The sequence below is a fragment of the Phyllostomus hastatus genome, unplaced genomic scaffold (genome assembly GCF_019186645.2).
Source record: "Phyllostomus hastatus isolate PE091 unplaced genomic scaffold, TTU_PhHast_1.1 phas_scaffold_1066, whole genome shotgun sequence".
Classification (NCBI taxonomy): Eukaryota; Metazoa; Chordata; class Mammalia; order Chiroptera; family Phyllostomidae; genus Phyllostomus; species Phyllostomus hastatus.
Genome location: NW_025334004.1, coordinates 23777840 through 23801931, shown reverse-complemented (window position 1 = coordinate 23801931; position 24092 = coordinate 23777840). Strand labels below are relative to the sequence as shown.

General features: G+C 47.1%; 1 protein-coding gene across 20 annotated transcripts in view; it reads left to right on the top strand.

Annotated features, from left to right (window-relative positions):
• Nucleotides 1-24092, top strand: part of ABLIM1 (actin binding LIM protein 1) — a 265106-nt gene that overhangs the window by 132075 nt on the left and 108939 nt on the right. For all 20 annotated transcript variants that reach the window (XM_045854027.1, XM_045854036.1, XM_045854024.1 and 17 more), the window contains exons 2-4: nucleotides 583-717; nucleotides 15546-15729; nucleotides 19374-19483. In XM_045854027.1, the coding sequence (XP_045709983.1) occupies nucleotides 583-717; nucleotides 15546-15729; nucleotides 19374-19483 (429 nt within the window). The remainder of the gene's footprint in view (nucleotides 1-582; nucleotides 718-15545; nucleotides 15730-19373; nucleotides 19484-24092) is intronic.

Genomic DNA, 24092 nt, shown 5'->3' with positions numbered 1-24092 from the left:
ATAACACGCCTGTAGAAGATTAAACAAGTTGCCAAAGTAATGTCAGGACTGTCTCGGGTGCAGTAGATGAGAAGCTAGATGAGAAGCTAGCCAGCATGTACCAAGTAAATAAACATTTACTGAGTCCTTTGGCGCGTGAACATTCTTCTGTGTTCTGAGGAGCTGGGTGAAGGATGGAAAAGTACAAATGGGCAGAAAAAACATGAATGTAAGCAATGGTCCCCATCCTCAAGGAATTTACAGTGTGTGAATTTAAAGACCTATTACAAAACATTGAACTGAACAAGATCATGTATTGAATGACCTGGTTACATCGACCTAGAGAAGTTTGGGAGGAAGGCAGAGCTGCTGGGTGCGGTGGGAAGCAGCCCTGTGTTTTCCCTACAGGACCATTAAAGCCACAGCTTTATTTAAGGTGTGCATCCTCGTGGTTCCGGCATGGGGGCAGGGGCTCAGTGCATACTCAGGGATTCATGCACGGCTCATTTGATACCAGAATTACACGGATATTTATGCACGTGCATGACGACCTCTTTCATAGGACTTCCTCCTGCTCACGTAGGTCTTTCCTTTTCCTTCCAGTGGCACACCCTCAGGACCCTCACCACCCGGCCGAGAAGCCTGTCATTCACTGCCACAAGTGCGGGGAACCGTGCAAGGGCGAAGTGCTGCGGGTCCAGACCAAACATTTCCACATCAAATGTTTCACCTGCAAAGGTATGGTGCCTCCTTCCTGGCTTAGTGGCATGTCACTAGCAGGGCCTGCCTGGGGTCCTGCCCCGCCCCCGAACTCTACACCAAGTCACCGGATGATAACCGCACATGCTCAGAAGCCCAGGAATCACTTACCTTCCCTAGGCAGGGATTGGATTAGACTCAAGGGGGAAACCGAGTCACCCCAACACCCAAAGGCCGGATAACAGGCCTTTGAGTGTTTACTGAAGTTCCTGGTCCTGGGACAGGGGACAATTGTAGAGGCACAGTGAAAATGCAGTTCTGCATTTTGTACTTTTTATATCTTTTCCTATGAAATGAGGGACTGCTACCACAATGTAAATTTGTCCCAGAAGCTATTACCTATAGGAGGGGCTGGAAAGCTTGTAAGATTGGGGTGCCCTGTGGAGCATGGGGTGTGTGTGTGTGTTGAGAAGAATCAAGCAAGAACACTTGGAAGGCCTCCAAGCAGAAAAGTCCCTCCCATCCAGGAAGCTACCAGTTGGAGGTTGATTTCCATTAACAAGCCTCCCTTGTGGGGCTTATGGCTGTCGGAATCTTGATATCAAATATGCTGACCTGTCATGCACAGAGCCACGGCCAGGCTGAGTGGGGAAGAAGGGGGCATAGTTCTTTGTGCTTATTTGAGAAATAGGCCATGAGCTGAGGGCATGTCTGAGTGGCTTAGGTTAGGGCTGAAGGATGTAGGAGGAGAGGTAGAGCAGGGACAAGACCATGATCCTGCTCTGCGGCATCACTCTGTGCTCTGCACGTGGTACCCACCCTGATCCCTGGAAACCAGAATTCATTTCAGGTCTCTAGGGGCACAAAGGCTCCCCCTTGCCATCTTCAGCCATCCATCCATCCACGGTGGGGAGCTGTCGGGTAGGCTCCAGGCAGCCTAGAGACTCTCAAATACGTGAAGAAAGGAGGGGCGGGGCTTTTCTGACGTCCACAGCTGTCTCTTTCATTGAGCATCAGCTTTTCAGGAGAAAGTGCGCTATGGTTCGGGTGAGAAGGTGCAAGGGGAAAAGGGGCATGAGCCTGACTCCCACTGAGCGTGACGAAGATTACCAAAGGCTGTCATGTGCATGCTAGAGGGTCTTTAATCCTCCTGAAACCCCTGAGTAAGGATGAAAAATCCCCAGTTCTCAGACCACCCATGTCGGTGGCCAGGCAGCATCAGTGCCACACCCAGCGTGCAGACCCTGCTGCAATGCTGTGTGGCTTGGGTCCAGCCACCGCCTCGAAGCAACTCTGTGACCTCAGGCGCGTTCCCTGTGTCTCGGTGGCTCCCTGTCCTACTCTGTAAAATAAAAAGACTAGACCGTGTGATACTTCCGCGACCCAGTCTGAGGTTTGCCGGCTCCGTATACACAGCACCGTCCTGTGTGTAAGGGAGAGCCCGGAGACCCCGGATCACAGCCCCTTGGGGAGCATGTCAGGGCACAAATGTTTTCTGGTTACAACCAGTTTATCTACCTTGGAGTCGAGCATTGTATTTTGTTTTAGTTTTTGCTCATAAATTTCCTGAGACAGGTCTCCAGGGGTAAATTTGGTAGGAAGTAAATAAAATCCGGGAATGATTGCAGCCCTCCGTGCATTTTGTATTTGTCACTGGAAGCACGAAGCATTAGTCCCGAGTCTGGGTAGTCCCTGTTCGGTACGTCAAGGTGTTTGTTTGCCCCTGTGGGGTAGGTGCTTCCTTGCTTTTTATTCTTCTAGCTTCAATGTAAGGATCGAGTGTAAGTTGTTTATGTTGGAGAGTTGTGCTATATCCTTTGTGTCATGTCAATGTGTTTCTGAAAAGTTGAATTTTTGTATAAATTGCATTGTATTTTGAGAGCACTTGCTATCTGTAAGAATTGTTTTTAATTTAACACAACTTTACTAAAATAAACGCCATCTATTCTTATAAATTTCGGTTTTCTCATACTGAATCTGTCCACATCTGCTGTCTTGTGTCTCCAACTTTCTGGGGTCTTCCTTTTCTTTCATATCCAAAGAAAGTGGCTTAAGTTCTTCCTGCCTTATATTCTAGCAAGTTTATGCCTTTTCCCCAAGATCCTAGAGCCCTGTTGTCCAATAGAAATATGATATGAACCACATTGTACATTTTCTAATAGCTATATTAAAAATGTAAAAAGGTCCATTTTCAGAATACATCGTACTTATCCCCATATACCCAAAATATTTTTTCAACATGCAATCAGTATAAGAATTATTGGGATATTTGATACTCTTTATCATTTTTTCATACTAGCTTAACAGCACACCTTAATTTGCACTAGTCACGTTTCAAAGCTTGATGGGCCTAGCTTGTCAACAAGATTTATCAGGAGCTTACTATGACGTATGTCCTCAGATTGTAACTAGACAGAAACGCGATCTTCTGAGAAGAAAGACTGTGAGTAAAGCTATGTATCATTGATTACGGAGCTACACGCCTGTCTGGCAGATACAACAGATAAGAGAACCGTGCCGAAGCCTCTTCCCAGGCAGCTCTTGGTTAAAATGTTACCACCACTTAGTATTTTTACGCTGGATTCGGCCCTTAGCGTTGTCATCTGGGCTCGCATGGGCCAACCAGATGTGGGTGGGGGCTTAAGTAGAAGACTAATAAAACTCCAATAATACAAAAGTAGTTTTTTTATATCCCCTAAGAGCTGAGCTTTTAATACCCATTCAGGGAATCTTAGTCATTTGAAAGTTGGTTAAAAGGGCAGCATTAATAAGGATGCAAGAAGAAATCGGTGTGATGGAAGTGTGCTCCTTTCTCACAACAAATGAGAAACCACTTTATACCATCTTTTGTAATCCTGAGTATTTTATGTTTTGACTGTTGTACCAGGTTAAAGTGTTGTCTAGTCAAGTAAATATAATTTTGATTTTCTTAAATAGTTAAGGTTTTGAATTCCTAACTGGAACAGGATAAGGGCTCATAAATTCTCCAAGATGCACCACTGAACAATCTCTGCTCTTGTTGGCAGATAATTGTCCATGTATCTCTTGTGAACAGAGGTGCCGGTAACTTTTTTGTTCTGAATTATCTTTTCAGAATAAGGCAGAGTAAGGCTGTTTGCTGTGATGATATTTCTCACTAACTCGGAGGGCTGACGTGTTTGCTGTCTAGTATTATAAAGAAAACATCTCTCTCTGGAGCAAAGGTGGGACAGGTCTGCTTGCAGCCCATTATGAATGATGGGGTGTCCTGAGCGTGGGGTAGCTGGGCTGTGACAGAAACCCACTGCAAGGGGAGCCTCTAGCCACACCTGATTCTCTTCCCTCTGAGGGTGTTTGGGGGACACGGGCAACCGGTCAGAACTATGAAGCTCATGCCGCGTGCTGTGCTGTGATTGATAAACTCTTGCGCTTCTGACCCAGGGGTTTCGTGTCTTCAGCCAGCATCCATAAAGCTAGGGCCGGCTAACGTGTTAGTTGGTTCTTTATAGCACTCGACCACTCCGAGTTCAGGTCCACGAAAGCTTATTTCTTAAGAAAGCAAATGTGGAAGTTCTCCTAACTTGATCAACAAAGAACACATTTTCTGCAAAAATGATCTGTACAACAAAGGTTATGGGAGAGTTGACCCTACAGAGGAGGGAGGACAGCTGAGTTTTTTGCAAGCACCTTTAAAGCGAGCATTTAACCAGTCGTATTGCTGGAGGTCTCTTTCATCGTCTGGCCCCGGACCCTCCAAGTGCCCCACACTCAGACCTCACCTCTCTCTACGTCCACTTCCTGGTGACCTCATCCAGTCTCGTGGCGAGGTGCCACCTGTACAGATCTCTCCCTCTCCCCTGACATCCAGGCTGGCGTGTTCCAGGGCCTTCCCTGCCTCTCCAGTCAGCACTTCAAACCAAACCCCTGCTTACCAGCAGCACCATCCCCGCCCCTAAACTACTTCTTCTGCGTCTTCTAATCTGAGCAGTTATCAAGACTGTTTTTCCAGTTGTTCGGGCTAAAAAAAATCTCAAAGTCATTCTTAACCCCTCCTTTTCTCTCCCATGCCACAAGTAATCCACCAGCAAATCTTGTCAGCCTCGTAATACGCACAACATCTTGTCCGCTTCATAATAGGTACACTTGTCACGGACCCCGAGAAAATCGCCCTGCCCCTCGAGCCACCATCCTGACCTGCCTGGTTTCATAGTTTCGTTAAGTCTCTCTGTGCCTGCCTCTTCTTCCCCCTGCAGTTTGTCCTCAGTGCAGTAGCCAGGGCGTTCCTTTTAAAGAGCCGTGTCCTGTCACCTTTCCAAAGAATGTTCTAGGCTTTCAGAGTGAAATCCAAAGACCTCACTTTGACCTTCAAGGCTCCTCCCTCCTAGTACTCTCCCACCTCCTCTCCTGTGGTTTTCTGCCCGGCCGGCCGGCTCTGCTGAGCTGCACTGGCCTGCTTAATCGATCTCAAACAAACCGAGCACCAAACATCCTCAGGGACTTTGTACTCACTGTTCCTTTCGTCTGGCAAGGTTTTTTTCTGGATATGTGCCTGATGTTCTCCCCCACTTCCTCTGGGCCTCTGCTCAAATGTCACTCATCAGAGAGGTCGTCCTTGACACAATCTGCTATGTACGGCTGTGTATATGTGCATCTGTGTGCGTATGTATATGTATTTGTATACCACTTAAGTACAGTGTGGTTGGTTGGTTTATCGCCCGTCTCTCTGCACTAGAGTGCAGGCATCGATGGGGCAGGAGGTTTGTGACAGGCCTGGGAAAAAGCTGAGCTTGCAGTAGGCATTCAATAGTATTTGTTGAATGAATGAATGAATGAATGAATGACATGGTTATCATCGAGTGATGTACTGATTATAGATTTTTATTGCCAAAATATTAAATCCAGGTCACTAAGGCTTGATTTCAATCAATGTCTTTTTAAAAATATTTTTTAAATGTTTTAAATTTATTTTTCAATGAGTTGACATATGTTAGTTTCAGATATATACATAGTGATTAGACATTTATATAACTTGCAAAGTGATCACCCTGATGTCTTTTTAAGTGTGGGACAGAGGAAATTGGTTTTTTAAAATTATTGTTTTTACATTAAAAACATTTTTAAATTTATTTTCAAATTACAGTTGGCATACAGTATTACATGTTTCAAGTGTATAACATAGGGATTAAATATTTATATACCTTACAGAGTGATCACTCTGATGTATTTTTTAGTTTGAGAAGAAGAAATTGGTTTTTGTGTTTCCTGAACAAAGCATCTCTCACACAATGAAAAAAAATATGTTGTTTTTTTTCTTTTTAAATGAAATTTATTGGACTGACATTGGTTAATGAGATCTATAGGTTTCAAGTGTACATTTCTATGACACGTGATCTGTATGTTGCACTGCGTGCCCCCAACCCACAGTCAGATCATCTCCTGTCAACGTACATTGGGCCCCTCCACCCTTTCCCACCCACCGCCTCCGTGACCACCATACCGTTGTCTGTCTGTGTCGCTGAGTTTCAGTTTTATATCCCACAGATAAGTGAAATCATATGGTACTTAGCTTTTTTTGGCTGACTTATTTTACTTAGCATAATGTTCTCAAGGTCCGTTGAGAAATGGAAATATTGAAAATGGCAGCATTTGATCTTTTCTATGGCTGAGTACTATCCCATTGCATACATGTACCACATCTCCTTTATTCAGTCCTCTATTTTTTTTAATTTCTCTGATTTCATGAAACATAAGGTCTTGATAATGAAGAAAGAACAGCTTTCTCGCCCAGGGCCTTGGTCAGGCAATGGTGTCAAAGCTCACACTTAACAACACTATTTCGTATTTATTTCTACTGACTCTCTATAGGGGAAGTGGCACTGAAGTTTTGATTGATGGTGGTGGTATACATTTGCCTTTTTAAATAATTGTATTTCATAAAAATGAGCTTTAAAAAATACATTAAGAGACAGTGACCAGAGGGGAGGGGGGAGGGGGATAACGGGGGAAAGAAGGGGAAGGGAGGGAACAGGAGGGGGAAATGGGGACAACTGTAACTGAACAGCAATAAAAAAATATTAAGGGAATAGAATAGATATATTAAGACTGTAGGAAAGAAAATAGTGAAGGTGGAACATATGTGGAATTGGAAGTTTGGGTGACACGTGTCCTGATCGTGTGCTTGCCTTGGCATCAGAAGTGACCAGGCTGTTTTTGGTGTGGTCTTGGGATGCGTCCGGAACCTGTCCCAACTGTGACATCCACTGGAAAGGAGAAGACTACGCTTGGTGAGGTTTGTCTGCCGCTAATGTGCTTGGACTCGTGGCGCTTTGGCTGTGGTTTGAGAAGTGTCCTGTAAGAATCGACTCGGCCTTCGTCATTTTTTCCCCTTTCCTTTAATCCGAGAAGGGGTTTTGATGGTGTCTAGGGAGGCGATGTCCACCCAGTGAGAGCCAGAGGGCAGAAGTGGGATTCCTTTTGGAACCCTTCCTTGGTTGCTAAGATCAACCAAGACACAGGTGGAGGTCAACAGTCTAACACCTTTGTCCACGTTGGAGCCATGGCTACTCGAGGAGCCATTCTTCGTGATGGGAGCGGCATTTGTGAGGTGCCTTCCTGTGTCCGTCTCTGGTACACACGGACTGTCCCTCAGCCTTTCCTTCCAGACGCCCCTCAGTGTCCCCTCATCTGCCCTGACAGGCCTGTGTGGGGCTGGGGGGTGGGTCCCCCTTGCCCTCCAGGAAAGAGTATTTACAATGTACCAGAGAACCAGTGACACCCTTTCTGCTATGCCTGGAAGCTTCTAGAACTTTCTGTTTCTCTTTATTCTCTTTACGAGTACCAGAACCTTTAGTGAGAAGTGAGGAGAACCTCAGTAGACATGATATATCCGGAGATACCACGGGCGTGGTTTGCAAGCTCCCTGCAGAGGGTTACAAACTCCTTGGAGCAGAGTTTCTGAAGTGGGGTCTGAGAAGCAGCCACCCCAGCATGACCCAGATGTTGGTCATCGGACCAATTCCTGGCCTCGCCCCAGTCTCACTGAGTAGCGTCTGAATCGTTGGAGCCTAGCATTTTTATGAACGCCTCTAAGTATTGGGCTCATCAGATTTGAGAACCACTTAAACTGGTGGATATAAGGCTTAAATTGGTGTGTGGTGGGGTGGCCTATGAAACTCCCAGGAACTGGGCTTTTCTGTAAAACAGCTTCATTCAATGTAGAATTTAGGTATGAAACATTCAGCTAAAGAGTAGATACAAAAGCCCTGGCTGGTGTAGCTCAGTGGATTGAGCGTGGGCTGGGAACCAAAGTGTCCCAGGTTCGATTCCCAGCCAGGGTACATTCCTGGGTTGCAGGCCATAACCCCCAGCAACCGCACATTGATGTTTCTCTCTCTCTCTCTCTCTCTCTCTCTCTCTCTCCCTCTCCCTCTCCCTCTCCCTCTCTCCCTCCCTTCCCTCTCTAAAAATAAATAAATAAAATCTTAAAAAAAAATAAAGAGTAGATACAAAAATACACTCTAAACATTCCTGACTAGTATTAACATGGAGATGAGAGGTCACAGTATGCAGCGATGTCCTGTGAATTCTGAATGGGACGGAAGAAGAGAGGGTATAGGACCCTCTATCATACAGTTTTCCTGCACCCACAGGTTCAAAGCGATATGCCACGGCTGAATGATTGTGTTCCCCTCCCAAATTCACATGTTGGAACCCAGTCCCCAGTGTGGTGGTGTTTGGCTGTGGGGCCTTTGGGAGACGATTAGGTCAGGAGGAAGGAGTCCTTACAAAGGGGATCAGTGCCCTAACGAAAGAGCCCAAAGAGCTCCCTTACTGTTTGTGCCACATGAGGACCCAGAGGGAAGACGGCCATGTGTGAACCAAGCAGCGAGCGGGCCCTTACCAGACCCGGAATCTGCAGGCACCTTGATCTTGGACTTCCCAGCCTCCAGAATTGTGTAGGATACATTTCTGTTGTGGATAAGCCGCCCAGTTTTGCTACAGAAGCCTGAATGGTCTAAGACAGGATATTCATCAGACATTCAAATAATCACACAAGTGTGATGTACTAACTGGGATTTGTGCGAGACAGGGAACATGAAGGGAGCTGCGTGAGCAGAAACGTGAGCTCGCCCCAGGAGGGGCATGGTGTCCTTGTGTGGGGGGAGGGGCAGGTGGTCCCGAAAGGCTCCCCCGACCCCTACCCCTCCGGGAAGAGATGTTTGAGCCAACAGATAAAGGGTGACAGAAAATACAACAACCACTTAATTCCATCTAGTAAAAAAAAGCCAACTAAGTGGACTCCGTGATTCCAAAAAGCAGATTTGCATTCTTTTTTTAAAACTAAAAGTAACTTAATTTTTGCATACATCAACCTGAAAATAATATCCATCCTTAATGGCCTTTACATGTTTACCATGTGAAATGTTTAGAGAGCATCTATCACGAATGCATTCGTCCACACTAGGCTGTGGAGGGTCAAGGGCATAGGTGACACGGCTCCGACCCCTGAAGACCATGTGATCTGGTGACAAGTCGTGTGCTTCCTAGTGGGCCGTGACTGGTGGCAGGACAGGCGCAGGTGAGTGGCCAGAGGCTTCAGAGATCACCTAGAGCTCCGTGGTCGGGGGGTGTTGCCCAGGAGGGGACAAGATATGATAAAGCGCGGGTGCTCCAGAGAGCTTACTAAACTTCCCAGGGCTGGACAGGGGCAGAGCGCTGGCTGTGGCCAGGGGTCGGGGCTGCGGTCAGGGGTCGGGGCTATCTTGCTGAAGGCGGTGGATGGCAAAGACAGGGGTGTGTGTGTGGCCAGAGTGCACCCTGGCCTTCCCTTGGGCCAGACACCAATGGAACCGTGATGTTCCCACTGTCATTTGAAAGATGGCTTTTTAAACATTAATTACGGTATCTTTATACCTTCTCAAAAATGGAACTAGCATTATATGTTATTTATAGCCACATCGATTTAAAAAGACTTTGAACATTGGGTGTCTATGGAAATTTTTAAAAGTCAGATCATGTATACTCTTCCCCAAGGTAGTGCCGCATCGGCAGAAGTCCTCACGTGGAACAGTCTAGCGCAGACTGCGGCCACTCAGCAGCAGCGGGAGTCTTAATTAACCATGTGCTGGGGGGTGTACAAAATGTTACCTTTGGGCAGATTTTAAAAATCCCTTGGCCTCTGTAACGTTCGAATCCATCCAGAGAGCCCATGAACCTTCCAATTATTTTTAAAGCGTTTATCTAAAACTATTAGAAAATTCAGGCTACAACTTCTAATGTCAATGAGTTGCAATATATATTTTTTTAATTATTCTTTAAGGTGGGGTTCTGGGAAGGGGTTTGGGGACAACATCCTGTCTTTCCATTTTTGCCGTCTTGGGGGCTGTGCAAGGTTTACCAAGTCGGGGGCGTTCCACGCGCATTTCTGAAATGCACGGATCTTTATGGAGTAAGGTGGGTGAAAATTGGAGGTTGAATTCACAGACATGGGTTTTCTGCCTTTAGATATTTTTTAAAAGTAAAATTATATCATCTGATGTATATGCTATAAGAGCTAACTCTATGCGTGTGTCTCACTTCCAACATGGGACTTTAGAAAGTGGTAAAATGATGAATTTGGTGTTCTTCTCATTGTAATATCATCCCTGTGGTTTGACCTAAATATATAGGTCAGAAAAGTAACATTATCCCCTTGTGCATATCCGAAAGGGTAAACACACTTGCCATCCTGGATAGAAAAGCCATTTATTCCATCATAAATGTTTCCTAACCACAAAATGGGCACAGCCTCTCTCAGGAGACTGTCCTCACTTTTGTCCTCTCGAGGATTATGTCTGTAAGTTTATCTAACCTACATCTCTTGGTACATGTAAACTTTTCCTCATTGTCTCCTCCCTAGATGGAAAAGAGCTGATTATTGATTTCCTTAAGATAACCCACCATACGCTTGAACACTTTCATTCCCCTGACCTGTTTTTCTTCGCCGTAATCCCACTTCCATCTACTTTTTGTTTTTTTAAGCGCTCTCTCTTGGCGCTTTAATTATTCCTGTTGCTACCCTGTGATCCCATTCCAGTTTCTTTCCATACAGCGCTTAACCAGCTGCATTCTATGCTCTGTATGTAATCAGGACCTTCTTGGTTTTGTTAAAATACAAAGTGCAGAGCACTGTCCGACCCTACACTGCGTAGCACCTGTGAACTAAAATGGTCTCCTGAGTTGCTGAGTTGCAGTCACAGTGGCTAAGGAAGTTCAGTGTTAAAACCCTGGAGAAGTTGGGAGGGGCTGGAGTTATTACCTTGGCACCACTACCTGGATGCCAGTTAGGCACTTTCAGAAGCAAAGACAGGGTTACTGGTTCAAAGTCATGCTGGAATGCCCTTTCCTTGTGCTGTGCCAACGGAGCTTGGCTCCACCCACACCGTCCAGACGCCAGCCTGATTTAAAGCAATATGGGATCTGGAGAGAGGGACAATAATTTGCCATCTCTTTAACTATTGTGGAAGACATAAAGCAGCATAAGACGTTGCCTCTGCCTTTAATAAACGTGCATTGAGACAAGGAGAAAATCAGTGGCTGTATAAGATATAATACAAGATAGCATATATTCACTATGAGTCAAGTGTCAGTAATTGTTCCCAGCCCAGAGGAATCGGAGCTGGGGGGAACGGGAGGGAGCTGTCGGTTTCCTCAGGAGGCCACACCTGAGTGAAGCCAGGGAGGCTGGGTGGGGTTGGCGCCGGCAGGAGGTGAGAGGAGGTGTCCGTCGGGCGGGGCGTGGGAGGGTCAGGGTGACAGGAGTAGTGCACTAGTGTTCAGGAAGAGTGACAAGAACATTTGGGAGACCCAGGGTCTTGTATGCAAGTCCAAGCCTTTGGCAGAGCGGAGCAGGCGAACCACCTGATAAAAGGGGTCTCTTATTTGGAGGGTGCAGGGGAGGTTGGGCGGGAGAGCCCAGTAGGACAGTGAATGGATGCCCCCGCTAACTGCTTTGTGCGGTTTCTGATAAAAATAGCAATGCATTTGTGCTTCCCTCTGTTTTCTCCAGGCTCAGCTTATAGACGCCCATGAAGCTCTCGTGGAGGCTATCTCCACGTGGCGCCTAGAAGTTCAGAAAAGGCGAAGATGCAGGACCCAGATCTTTCTGGGGGCTGAAAGGGGGCAGGGGATTGGAGAGAATATGGATCTTGATAAAATGTACCTATGGGGCCAAAATTCAAACGCGTGGGCTCGTCTGAGATAGGCTTGCCTGGGTACTCAAGGTCCCAGGGAGGGTCCCGAGGGTGGCCAGACTTCGGGTCTCCCTCGTGCCCGTGTGCCTGGTGCGCCACACTACTGTAGCACCCTGTGACTGCATGGAAGACTTCAATGCCTGCGTTTGTGTTATGGGCCAAATCTTAAAAGGCAAAAAAACAAAACAAAAACAGGTATATTGAGAGATATTATTCTGGGTGATATCTTTGTTGTTTTAGCCGGTTATAATTGACATTGTTTGCGCATGAAGCTTCACTAGTGTTGAAAACACACTTAGTACGTAGTCAAAGATTTTATTAATAAAAGAGGTGCCAAAACAATTCCCTTCCAACCAATTCTCTTCACTTACTCTTGTAAATCCGAACTCTGAATTAAATACAAGCTTTGCTTTGGGGGCCCATTTTTGCCATCTGGTTGGACTTCTAAGTATCTCCTTTCCCAGAAATGATTGTTGATTTTTATGGACATTTAGAAGTTAATGTGAAAAACTATTTCAATATGTTTTTTTGAGGGTTAGTGTTTGCTTCCAGGATGATGCATTAGCAAATAGTTATTTCTGGTGGGAAGCTGCCCCCTCACATTATTGTTTATGAGCCTCCGTCCGGCTATTTTGAGCTCTGGGCTGCAGCATCTAGTTCTTTGAGCTTCCGTGCTTGATACTTTTAAACATACTGCTCTGGCTTTCCGAGCGAAGACTGGTTTGATGACACCCTACACAGCAGTGGGATTTTTTGATGGTTTGGGAAGACACTGTGTCAAAGTCTACCTTTGTATTTTTTTATGAAGAAAAGGCTTGAGAAAATAGAGTGACATCTTAGGTGAAATAAAATACTTTCAAAGTTTAGTTGGAGTCGAGGATGGAGGACTAGGATGGGAAGTGTTTGGTGGCCACAGTGCCAATCTGCCAGGGAGCGTTTCCGAGTTTCAGTTTCACACCTGGGTCTGCCCTGCGCCCAGTTGCAGTGCGTGGGGGCTGGGAGGCGGCGGGATGGTGCTGGCCCAGGCAGGGTGGAGCAGGGTCTTGACCTGGCCGTGGAGCAAGTAGCCCTTCTAGAGCACGTGACCCTTATCACCAGAAAGGAGCAGGAAGAATCCAGGTTGCAGCCCTGAGGGGCTTCTACTTCCCCGGAGCAAGTTCAGAAGGACTCCTTTTGCCTGTGATGGGCAGGGGGCCCGGCCAAAACCCCAGTGCTTGCTCTGGAAACGAGAAGAAAGGACCCACCTAAGGCTCCTGACCCCCAACTAAAATTCTTGTGTTGCTCAAAACTGAATTGGAAACATCGATCATGTTCACGTCAATTTCATAAACCTGTGTGAACAGAAAGGGCTGCACGAAGGTGTCCTAAGGAAGCAACAAGTACAAGAAATCTCTAAAACTTTAGAAGTTGTTTTGGAACTGTCTCAATAATCTGTATTAGCATAATGACTACCCAGTTGCTTATAGATCTTTTTATAAAAGATCTGTGCATTTTTAAACTTACCGGAGCTGGTTAGAGGAGAGGTTAAAGGGAATTACCAGTAGTCCCAATGCATTATTCTTTGCACCTCTCGTGACTTGGAGAAACACCAGGGTTTGGAAGAGCAGATGAGTCGTCCTAACTACTGATGTCACTGAAGGTTGAACTCCAGGGGAACCTGTCGAGTTTGAGGCCCCATTCAACTTGATTCAAAAAGTGCGTTCCCAGTATTCCCTTAGATACCACAGTTGAAGGTTCCTGAAGAAGAGTTCAAAGAAGTGAAGAAGAGGACTCTTGCCCAGAAAGTGCTTTGTCATCTTGAGGGAAAATAAGATATGTACATAGAAGAACGTTGAAGAAAAGTCTCTAGGGTATTCTGCGACAGGCTCCCCTCCCCCCAGGATGGGGCTCACTGCTGTGGGAGGAATCTGCAGTCGGAATGAGGTCCTTCTGTCCGTGCACTCCCTCAACCCATGGGACCCGTCTGGTAAGGAGGAAGCAGGTGTGAGAGCAGTGGGGACACCGGCAGGTTGGAGAAGGCGGCAGGTGGTGTGTGCGCTCTTTTCAGGTAACGTGATCACAGCAGTGTTCATAGGATGGTCATGTGTGGGTGTGATGGACGCAGGCCATCATCTTGGGTTAACTGATTGTACATTGCAAAGAAGGAGGTCGTAGCTGTGGAGTGTTGATCTGAACAAAGACTGATGAATCCACAGTGGAAAGCTTGTTTGTAGGTTCTTTGTCACTTTGACTGTCTGCAATAGTTTGCAATTAGTGCTCTGGCCGGTGTGGTGGCTCAAGTGGTTGGAGCATTGTGCCATAGACCAAAAGGTTGCAGGTTCAATTCCTGGTCAGGACACATACCCAAGTTGTGGGTTTGATCCCCAGTCAGGGTGCGTGCAAGAGGCAACCAATTACTATTTCCCTCTCATATTGATGTTTGTTCTCTCTCTCTCTCTCTCTCTCTTTCTCTCTCTCAAAGCAATGAAAACAATGTCCTCAGGTGGTGAGGATTAAAAAATTTTGCAATTAGTAAACACTGATAGCTGAGGGTGGGGAAGTAGTTACCTCACAAAGGATCTTACTGTAATCAACACTAGTTCATCTGGATGCGTTAGTGAGTCATGGGAACTAGAGGAATCCTGGAAGAGTTCTAGTAGGTCCTTAGGCAAGCAGTGGAGTGATGGAATTCACCTCCTTCATACCCCAACTAGTGTCTATCTCATCTGCTTGTACAAATAATCAAGAAGAATCCTGGATTCTTGGCCTAAGGCCCTTAATCACATGGGCATCCCACAACCTTGGGATTTGGGGGGTTAAGATCAGAGGTTTCCAGCTTTGGCCGTTGCTCCCCAGTCCTTTGGCAGCAGGCAACTTGACTGTCAGGCTTTGGTTTTGGACAAGTTCCTGCTGCCTCCTCTGGTCTTGTCTGAACACGTCGACCAGACCCAAGCCCCTGGCATCCTGGGACCTGCTTCTCTGCCCGTCTGCATAATCCGAAGCTGCACAGGGTTGAAAGAGACACCAAAGTCCAGACGCAGCAGAGCACCCCCTTTGCATGAGCCGAGGTCCCGAACAGTAGTTTTATCTTGGGCAAGTTCCCTTTTTTTTCCTCTTTTCCCTGTTCGTTTTTATTATCTCATGTTCTATAATAGATAAATGATTGGCTTCTCCTATTTACCGCATAACAAGAAAGCTATGGGAAAGTATTTCCAGAGTGTGAAAAAATAGATGTTGGACGTTTTCACTACTGCTTTTCGTGGAGTGGGAATTTATTACTCAGCTCAGTAACAATCTTGGCTCAAACAAAGCAGTTGTGTGGGCAAGCAGTGGGTACCTTTCCTAAATAGCACTGCCAGGGACAGCTTTGTTCGTATCTGAGACAGCATGAACCAAGGGTATCTTTCCATCAAAGACTGTTTGATTATCTCGGAATCTCAGGCATAACACAAAAGTCATTGAGACCTGGCCAATGGATTTTACTGGTATGAGATATTGCATAGCTCCCAAAGGATAGGAAACAAAAAGGGGAGGGAGGCAAGAGAGAGATCGGAGCCCCATAATAAATAGCTCTTTGTACCAGTCCCCGCCCCTGAGCCCAAACCACTGAGATCATAGAGTAAGTGAATGGCATGCGGAGGGCGGACGGTGACCAGAGGTGCACTTGTCTCTCCACAGTGTGTGGCTGCGACCTGGCGCAAGGCGGCTTCTTCATAAAGAACGGGGAGTACCTGTGCACGCTGGACTACCAGAGGATGTACGGGACACGCTGCCACGGCTGCGGGGAGTTCGTGGAAGGAGAGGTGGTGACCGCCCTGGGCAAGACCTACCATCCCAACTGCTTTGCTTGTACCATCTGCAAGTAAGTGAGGGACTCCCAGCTGAGAAGTGCGCGGGGTTCTGCGGCCACGGCTTGGCACACACCCCTTGAGTCTCGAGTCGTGCCTAGTCTTGAAATATTTCTCTTCTGATGTGTCCTTAGAATTCTTTATTTTTCTACTGTATTATCCATCTTGGCCCAAAAAAGGTAATTTATGATGCCTCTACTAAACAATAGGACTCATTTTGAGGGGCTTGAAACCCAGCCTGAAAGCCCTCTAGGTCTCAAGCCATTCTGAGCAATGACACGCTGGGAAGAGACGACGTAACTGACTCGAAAGGTAAAGCATATTTGGAAGCAGACGTTCGTATGCGCGTGCGTGTGGGTGTGCATGCGCATGTCTGTGAAGGAGCCCCATTTACTCTAGGGCAAGCGTGGGCGGACTGTGCTCCACATTAGACCTGATACCTGTTTTTGTTAAATAAAGTTTTATTGGAACACAGCCACACCCATTTATGAATTGTCTGTGGCTGCTTTCAAACTACAGTGACAGAGTCGCGTAGTTGTGACAAAAACCACACCATCCACAGAGTGTAAACAAACCTCTGTGAGCTGGTATTTTAGGAGAAAAGTTTGCAGACACCCGTTACCTGCACATCTCTCGTCCCCCAGGGTACGTCTTCACAGACCGAGTCGGTGAAAAGGATCTGTCAGACGCAAGGGAACTGTGCAGCGTGAGCGGAGAAGTGTGCTTTTGATGTCTTGCCGTGAACGCGGCACGTTGTAGAACTTAAGGGGGGCTTGACTTCTGTAAGGGTGAGATTCACAACCAGGGCCGGCTGCTCTGTTGACCTCTTCTGATTGGACAGCCCCGTGACTGTCAGAATGGTGGCGATGTTGTCGTTCCCTGTGGCTGTGCTTTCTGAAAACTCCCATGCGGAGAAGGTGTTTGGTTTGGTTTCTCAGCGTTTCACATTTGTGAGCCAGAAAGATGTACACTCTAGGGAGGTAAATTTAATTGTATGTAATTAATTAACAAGATAATCCTGACAGATGAATCATAATAATATTTAAACAAAATATTCATAATAAAATTATTTTAATAATTTTATAATGATTAGCCCATTTCTCAATACATTTTTAAAAAATGATAATTAAAATTTTTGGATTAATGAGCTGAAAATCGTTGTGTATTTAATCAAAGGCAAAGTTTCCTCTTGGCCCCTCCCTGTCCAGGTGGCAGCCCACAGGCTGCGTGACAGCCCAGGGCTGGCGTTCCAGAGCTCCAAGCTGCAGTCCTGCCTCCCAGGCTGACTTGAGACTTGTGTGAATTAGCTCTTCCAAAGGGGTTGCCTCGTCTGTAACATGAGAGGCTGTGGTAGGTGTGAATGATTCACCAAATCTGGATGATCACTGCAATCTCCTTATGGAGGGTCTCTTTAAAAATGCCCATTTCTAGTCTTCCAAAAACAAAACAAAACAAAACCCCTCTCATTCTTAGTTAGCTGTTTCTGGAGGGTCCCCAAGTATGATGTGACTCAGCCAGTTGGAAGGCTCTGATCCAGATAAACTCTAACAGCCCCCCCGATCCTGGCCCTGAGACATCATTGTTTTGGTTGGTAAGGATGGGTGGACATTTATTAGCAATAACCACATCCCTGGGCATTTGAACCAGCAAAGAGGTGCTCACTATTGCTGCTGCTACTGCTGAGCCACAGTATTTCTACCTGAGTCTACAAATGCATGCACACGGGATTTAATTCATTTCACCTCCCTAGCAATTCTGTGAATCGGGAATTGGTATCCCTATTAATGAATGACTCTGAGTCTCAATGTTTAAGGGACTTTCCCAGCTTAATGTTGCAAGGCTGAGATTTAAACTCAGGTTTCTCACTCTACATCCAGTTCCCTTTCTATTGCAAACGTGCAAATAACAGAACACAGTGGACCCACACGGGCAGAGGACATAGGGTAGGGGGAAAGAACCTCAACAGGGTCATTTATGAAATGATAAAACTTAAAGTCCAGAAGATCTGGTCCCATGTTCAGAACTGGACTCCAGCTTGGTGCATAGTAGGTCTGTACAGGATCCAAGTTTATTTAAAGCTTATATATTTATAAACTTAGATATTTATATAAGCTTAGATCAGAGGCAGGGCCTGGACGAGGGTGAGGCAATGAGGCTAATAGAGGCACAATTTAAAGGAGTGCCCACACTCAGGGTCGTGCAGCGCAGGGTCAGCTCCTGAGAGTCAGGGCCTCCTTAAATGTTGTGCTCTAGGCACATTGCTGGCCTCACCCCACTCCCAGCCCCGACGGAGGCCATGAACCTGTGCTTGTGCTGTGGGCCCTCAGCTCTGACGCCCTCCTCACCGAGCAGTCTGGGGGCTCTTTTGGGTTTGGTGAGTGGGATCCAGTAGTCCCCCTGGCAGCCAGGAGAGTGGGGATCTGATTACTAAAGACAGTATGTTCTGGGCTGGTGGGCATGACCCGCAGCTGCCAGTGGCCTGGCCTCCCTAGCTGACCAATCCAGGCAAGTCACTGGGCCTCTCTGGGCCTTCTCTGAGCAATGGAAAGGAACACTGCGGCACCTCCACTCAGCGTTTCTAAAATGTGGGGATATGAGCATCCACAACTCTCCTCGATGCCTAGCACCAGCCACATGCGTGGAGCTGTCCTTAGTCCACGTGTACTTCTTGTATGTGTATTACAGTTGATTACCACTGCAGGGCAGCGGAAGGGCAAGGTAAGGGGGGATAGCAACTGTGAAAGTAAAACTCGGGTCAAGAGGCTGACTGCGTCTGACTTAAAGAACCGCTCAGACTCAGAGTGTGGGGATGCTTTGCTCGTGAGTTTCCCGTTTCCAGCCGACACCATCACGCATTTGAAAACTCAGGTGTGCGAACATTATTGGCCAACTGCCCAAGTGCAAGCAAGCAGGCATGGAAACTCATGTGGCTATTAATTAATGACTTTTTAAAAATGCTATCTGCCTGCTGAACTAGAGAAGAAAGCGATAACATACACGCAGAAGGCAGTATTTTTGGCAAAATGCGCTGTTACTAATGAACGTCTCATGCGAAAGGAATTTCTCTTTCCGAAGAGAAGCTGATAGTAGTTTTCAAGCAGATATTTATAGCGTTGTCACTTTTCTCCAGAAGAGACTGGGTCCCCGCCCCGCACTCTGTTACATTCAGGTCACCCATTCCAATGTCCTGGACTAAGTCTAATCCAGCATCATTTATCACATAGGTCTTGGGAACTGAACGAGTTAACGCTTGACTTGTAACCAGTTCCCTTGGGAGGGGCCTTAAGCCTGACTAAGAATTTATGGCATTTACAATGTTTCTTCATGAAGGACTTTCCATTTGGAAAACGGAAAATTTTACTGTGTGCGCCCCGTGAGGGACTCGCTGGAGCAGCCCCCACCAGTGAGGAGAGGGGAACCACCCCCTTTCACTCTCCGGGTGCCCGTGGAAGCCGTGCGTCCCCCCTTCCCAAGCTGAGGCATGTTGGTTTGCCTGGGCCATAGCCAGCTGGCTGGCCTGGGGAAGGTGGCATTTCAGATGTTTTGGCTGGTGCTCCTCCAAGAAGTGAATTGGCACCGGAGGGCAGCCAGCAGGAGGAATAAGGAACTGGCATGAAATTGCTGGAATAACCACAGAGCAATGTCTTTCTGTCTCCAGGCGCCCCTTTCCTCCCGGAGACCGCGTCACGTTCAATGGGAGAGACTGCCTTTGTCAACTCTGTGCCCAGCCGATGTCGTCCAGCCCTAAGGAAGCCTCCTGCTCCAGCAGTAAGTGCCCGGCTCCCTCGTAGGGAGCTCCTACGACAGGAGCTCCTCGTAGCCCCCAGGTCGCTTAGGCAGGCGCCTTCCTTTCCGTGAAAGTCAGTTAGCGGAGGCCAAGGGTAATGCTATCTAAGGCATCCCCAGTTGTAAAACGTGCCGCCTTGATTAAAACCCATGCAATAAAGAGCATCTCCCTTATTGCAAAGAGACAAATAGAATTGGACGCTAAACTGTGCCTCTTGACAGTAAATGAGGGACAAAGAATTATAAAACTTTACATTAGAAATGCCGTCTCTAGTCACGGAGGCTGAGACATGGGAGCATCGGGTAGTAATGTGATCGGTATCTCTGTGTGTTAAAAGACTGTCCCCACGGTGCCTAGGACACATGAGATGATTTATACTTTCCCTTAAGTGTTTCTTTTCTCTTTCTTACCCTTAAACAGTCTTTATTCACTGAAAGGGGTTCTGACCCTGAGCCTTTGGACAGGTAATTTGCTGAGTACCGACAATGTGCACTGTTCACGCTAGCGACACAGGCGTGGGCAGAACCAAGTCAGCGTCCTCCAGAAGCTTACTTTCTGGTGGCGGCAGGTAGACGAGAAATGCATCCACAAACGTATCTCATATGTGGAGAAAATTAAAGCAGGAGGGGGAAGGCCGAAGGGGCCGCATTTATAGGGCTCAGTCAAGGCGACACCCGAGGAGAGAGCTGGAAAAAGCAGGGCCATGCTAAGTGGTGGCATTTGTCACTGTTCATGAAGGTCTTGTCTGACCCGTGGGAGTCCAGAGAACACCAGCCTCCCCCGAATAAAAGAGTAATGGGCAATCACACTATTTTTTCTTAGGAAGTAACAGTGAGTGGGCCAGTTAACCTTTAAGTGAGATGTATTCTGGACTCTGGGCACCAAACAAGGACACTTGACCTCCATCTCTTTCCCACGGTTTCGGAAGTGGGCAAGGGGTTTGCTTAGGTGTTGGTGGATTTTGCCAGTCCTTGGGAGACCTGGGGGGAAAAAAATTATGCCCTGCTGGTCTGAGCCCATGAGAATGAGATAAGCTACTTCTGCTCCGGAGGAATTCTGCACAGTTTGTAACAGTGATTCCAAATCTTCCTGTTCAAGTAGAAGAATCTTGCTGCCTGTTAAAAATAGGAATGTTCTGACCAAGGCATTTGCATAGAAATTGGATTTTGACCATGGGGAGGAAAGAAGAAAATGAATGTTAGGGCATGTTATTCAATAAAACTGGACCCTTAGCACGAGCACATATATGCCCTGCTGACAAATAACGGTGGCCTGGGTCGGACGATGGCTGAAAAGTGCTGTAGTCCTAGACGCCTACTAGGGTTTCGAGTCCTTCACTGTCCTTACCTCTTCTACCCCAAGCAGGCCACGCCAGGAGAGGGCGACAGCAGTAGAAGAGCATCGTGCCCTCGGCCTGTAAGAGGAGGAATGGCTGTGTCCTCGGATTCTGTGGAGTCCTTCAGTCCACTGATCATTCTTGATGGGTGGGGAAGTTGAGGCCCGCGGGCAGGCTCCAGTACCCAAGCAGTAAGGTCGGGCCAGGGGCAGGTCTTGGGGCTCCCGGTTCGGAGCTCTGTCTTTAGTTTCATCTGATATTCCTCATTGTTTGGATTAGGAAACAAAAGTAGGATTTTCTTTTTTTTTTAAGAACTGGCAGGAAAATCAACCTGCACTGTTTATTTCTTTTTTAAAGATTTTATTCATTTATTTTTAGAGAGAGGAGAAGGGAGGGAGAAAGAGAGGGAGAGGGAAACGTCAATGTGTGGTTGCCTCTTGCACACCCCCGACTGGGGACCTGACCCTCCACCCAGGCAGGTGCCCTGACATGCAAAGGAACTGAACCCGCGACCTTTCCGTTTGCAGGCCAGCACTCAGTCCACCGAGCCACACCTGCCAGGGAGTAGGATGTTTTTAAAGGCTTCCAGTCCTCTCCACCCATGCAATTTGGGAACCTGTTGCCTAGTCACAGCTCTACCAAAATGGTTATTCCAATTTTTACTCAACGTGTATTTCGTCTCTACTTTTATATGGCATACGGCTTATGTAAATAAAAAAGAAACAAAAGTTTTAGCTGTAAAAATGCATCATCCTCCAGTTCACTACGTCTCTAATGGCAGATGCAATGCTTATTACTTGTGAGCATGTTGTTAGCACAAATCACAGTTTCTCCCTTGCTCCCGATGGATGACAGCCCAGTTCCATGCAACCGCCTTGGTCAGTTCATTGTTATTTTCGACGAGTCCTTGTCTATTTAGGTAAGCACTCCAATAGCACTGATGGGGCCCGTGGGCGTGGGCGTCTGCTGAAGAGCGAGCTCGGCCGTGTGGGTGCACACATGCAAAACGCCCAGACGAGGCAGGCACGTGGGTACCCGAGCAGGGGAGTTTTCAGCCAGTGTCTGCAATTCAGTGGAACATAATTAGGGAACATTTGGCCGTTGTTGGTAATTCTTGAAGAACTGCTTTGTACAGTATTTTAAAACTATCCTGATGTGACTTTGATTCTTTTTGTATTGAACTTGGCAAAGCTTTCTGAATAAAAGCAAAAAACAAATGAAAGTCTTCTTTGATAATGATCACAGAGCTGGTGAGAGATAACAGAGAGCCGGTCCTCGTTTTCCTTTGAAATGTTCTCTGGAAAACGGGCACGGTTTTATGTCCCATACTGGGGCCGGTTTCCCATAACCACCGACTAGCAGGTAAAGACAGCGTGAGAGGGAGAGGAGAAGTGGAGAGAGGTCCGCAGAAGCCCAGCGATCTGTGCGGAATGGTCTCGGTGCGAGCTTCCTAGACGGCAGTGTGGCTCCCGAGTCTGCGCTCAGGGGCCGCCCTGTCTGCACGGCTCTCACACAGAGGCGGCTCCCGCGGGGTCTCCGGCGCTCGGCTCTGTGCGTCCTTCCACCTTACAGCCATTCTTCTAACCTTCCCAGCTCTTTTCTTTTCTCTTCCCCCCTTTCACAGTTTTATTTTATTTTATTTAAATTTGTTTTTCGTGTTCCAAGTTTTTTTTCATTGTGGTTCAAGGACAGTTGTCTCCATTTTTCCCCCACCCGTCCCCCACACCACCCATCCCTAACTCCCACCCTCGATCCTCCCCCTCTTTGGCTTTGTTCAAGTGTCCTTTATACGTGTTCCTTGATGACACCCCTCCCCGTGACCCCCTCCCCCTCCTCTCTGTTCACTGTTCACATAGTTGTTTCTGTGTAGCAGGCGCTGTGTAACTGGTCTAAAATTTTCAACACGTTTAAGCTTCATTGCTCTGCACTGGTATGAAAACTCTCCCCTTTTCACAGATGAAGAAACAGAAGGTCACGGAGGTTAGATGATTTGCACATGTGTGCACAGACACTGAGAGGCAGAGCTGGGACACAAATCCCAGCTGTCTGCCTCCAGATGCCATCACCCTTCCTGATGGTGATCTGACAATGTAGGCGTTGCTCTCTGGTTTTCAAAGCTGGGAGTTCTGAGCCTCGGAGCAGCGGGATCCGAGGCCTGGGCTGCGCTTTTCCACATGTCCTGCCTCCAAGGGCTGTGCACTTCCTAGCTGCCACAGTCGCCTCCCTGTTAGAGCAAGGTATGGTGAATGGAAACTGTCAGGAAGTTTTTCTTTTCTTTTTTTTTTTTAAGATTTTATTTATTTATTTTTAGAGAGGGAAGGGAGGGAGATAGAGAGAGAGAAACATCAATGTGCGGTTGCTGGGGGTCATGGCCTGCACCCCAGGCATGTACCCTGACTGGGAATCGAACCTGCCACACTTTGGTCCGTAGCCCGAGCTCAATCCACTGAGCTACGCCAGCCAGGGCTAAGGAAGTTTTTCATAGAAACAAACAACTTCAGTTCAGGATAATTGTCCCCGGATTGATTAAAACTTGCTGTCTAATGCAATTTGTACTCAATAAGCAATAACTATTTTGTAACATGGATATGATAGTAAGTTACCTCAGAGGGTTGTAATGGACATCAATTAGATTGCTTTAACTATTAAAAAAATCAGAGGCCCTGGCTGGGTAGCTCAGTTAGTTAGAGTGTCATCCTAACACACCAAGGTTGTGAGTTCGATCTCTGGTCAGGGCACATACAAGTAGCAACCAAGGAGTGCGTGGATGGGTGGAACAGGAGATCGGGGTTTCCCTCTTCCTTCCCTTCTCTCTCTAAAAATCAATGAATACAATTTTAAAAAATCAATTGCTTATGTCTAGCTGACCCATACTTTGGAAATAAAATGTATGTCCGGGAGGCATTATGCTCTACCAGAAGGTTACATACACTCCTCTAAAGCTTAATTCCACTCCTTTCTCCATGAATTTGCCCTTGAGCGAGGGACTGGATCCCCACGGGTTAAGGAGCGGTGTGAGGGGGAGTCCGTGTGTGGCAACCTAGAGTGTGGGGAGTTGGGTTTGGATTGGCATTTCCCACGTGACTCCGGCCTGTTTCAGGCACCTGCACAGCAGTGGGCTACAGCCTGCAATCACCCTTTCCCTTGCAAAGGGCGTCTGGCTAGTGTCTGGCTGTGCGTGGGTTGGGTGGGTTGATGCAAGGCACACACCCATACCTACGTACATCCAAACCTACCTTCTTCTCTCTCCCCTC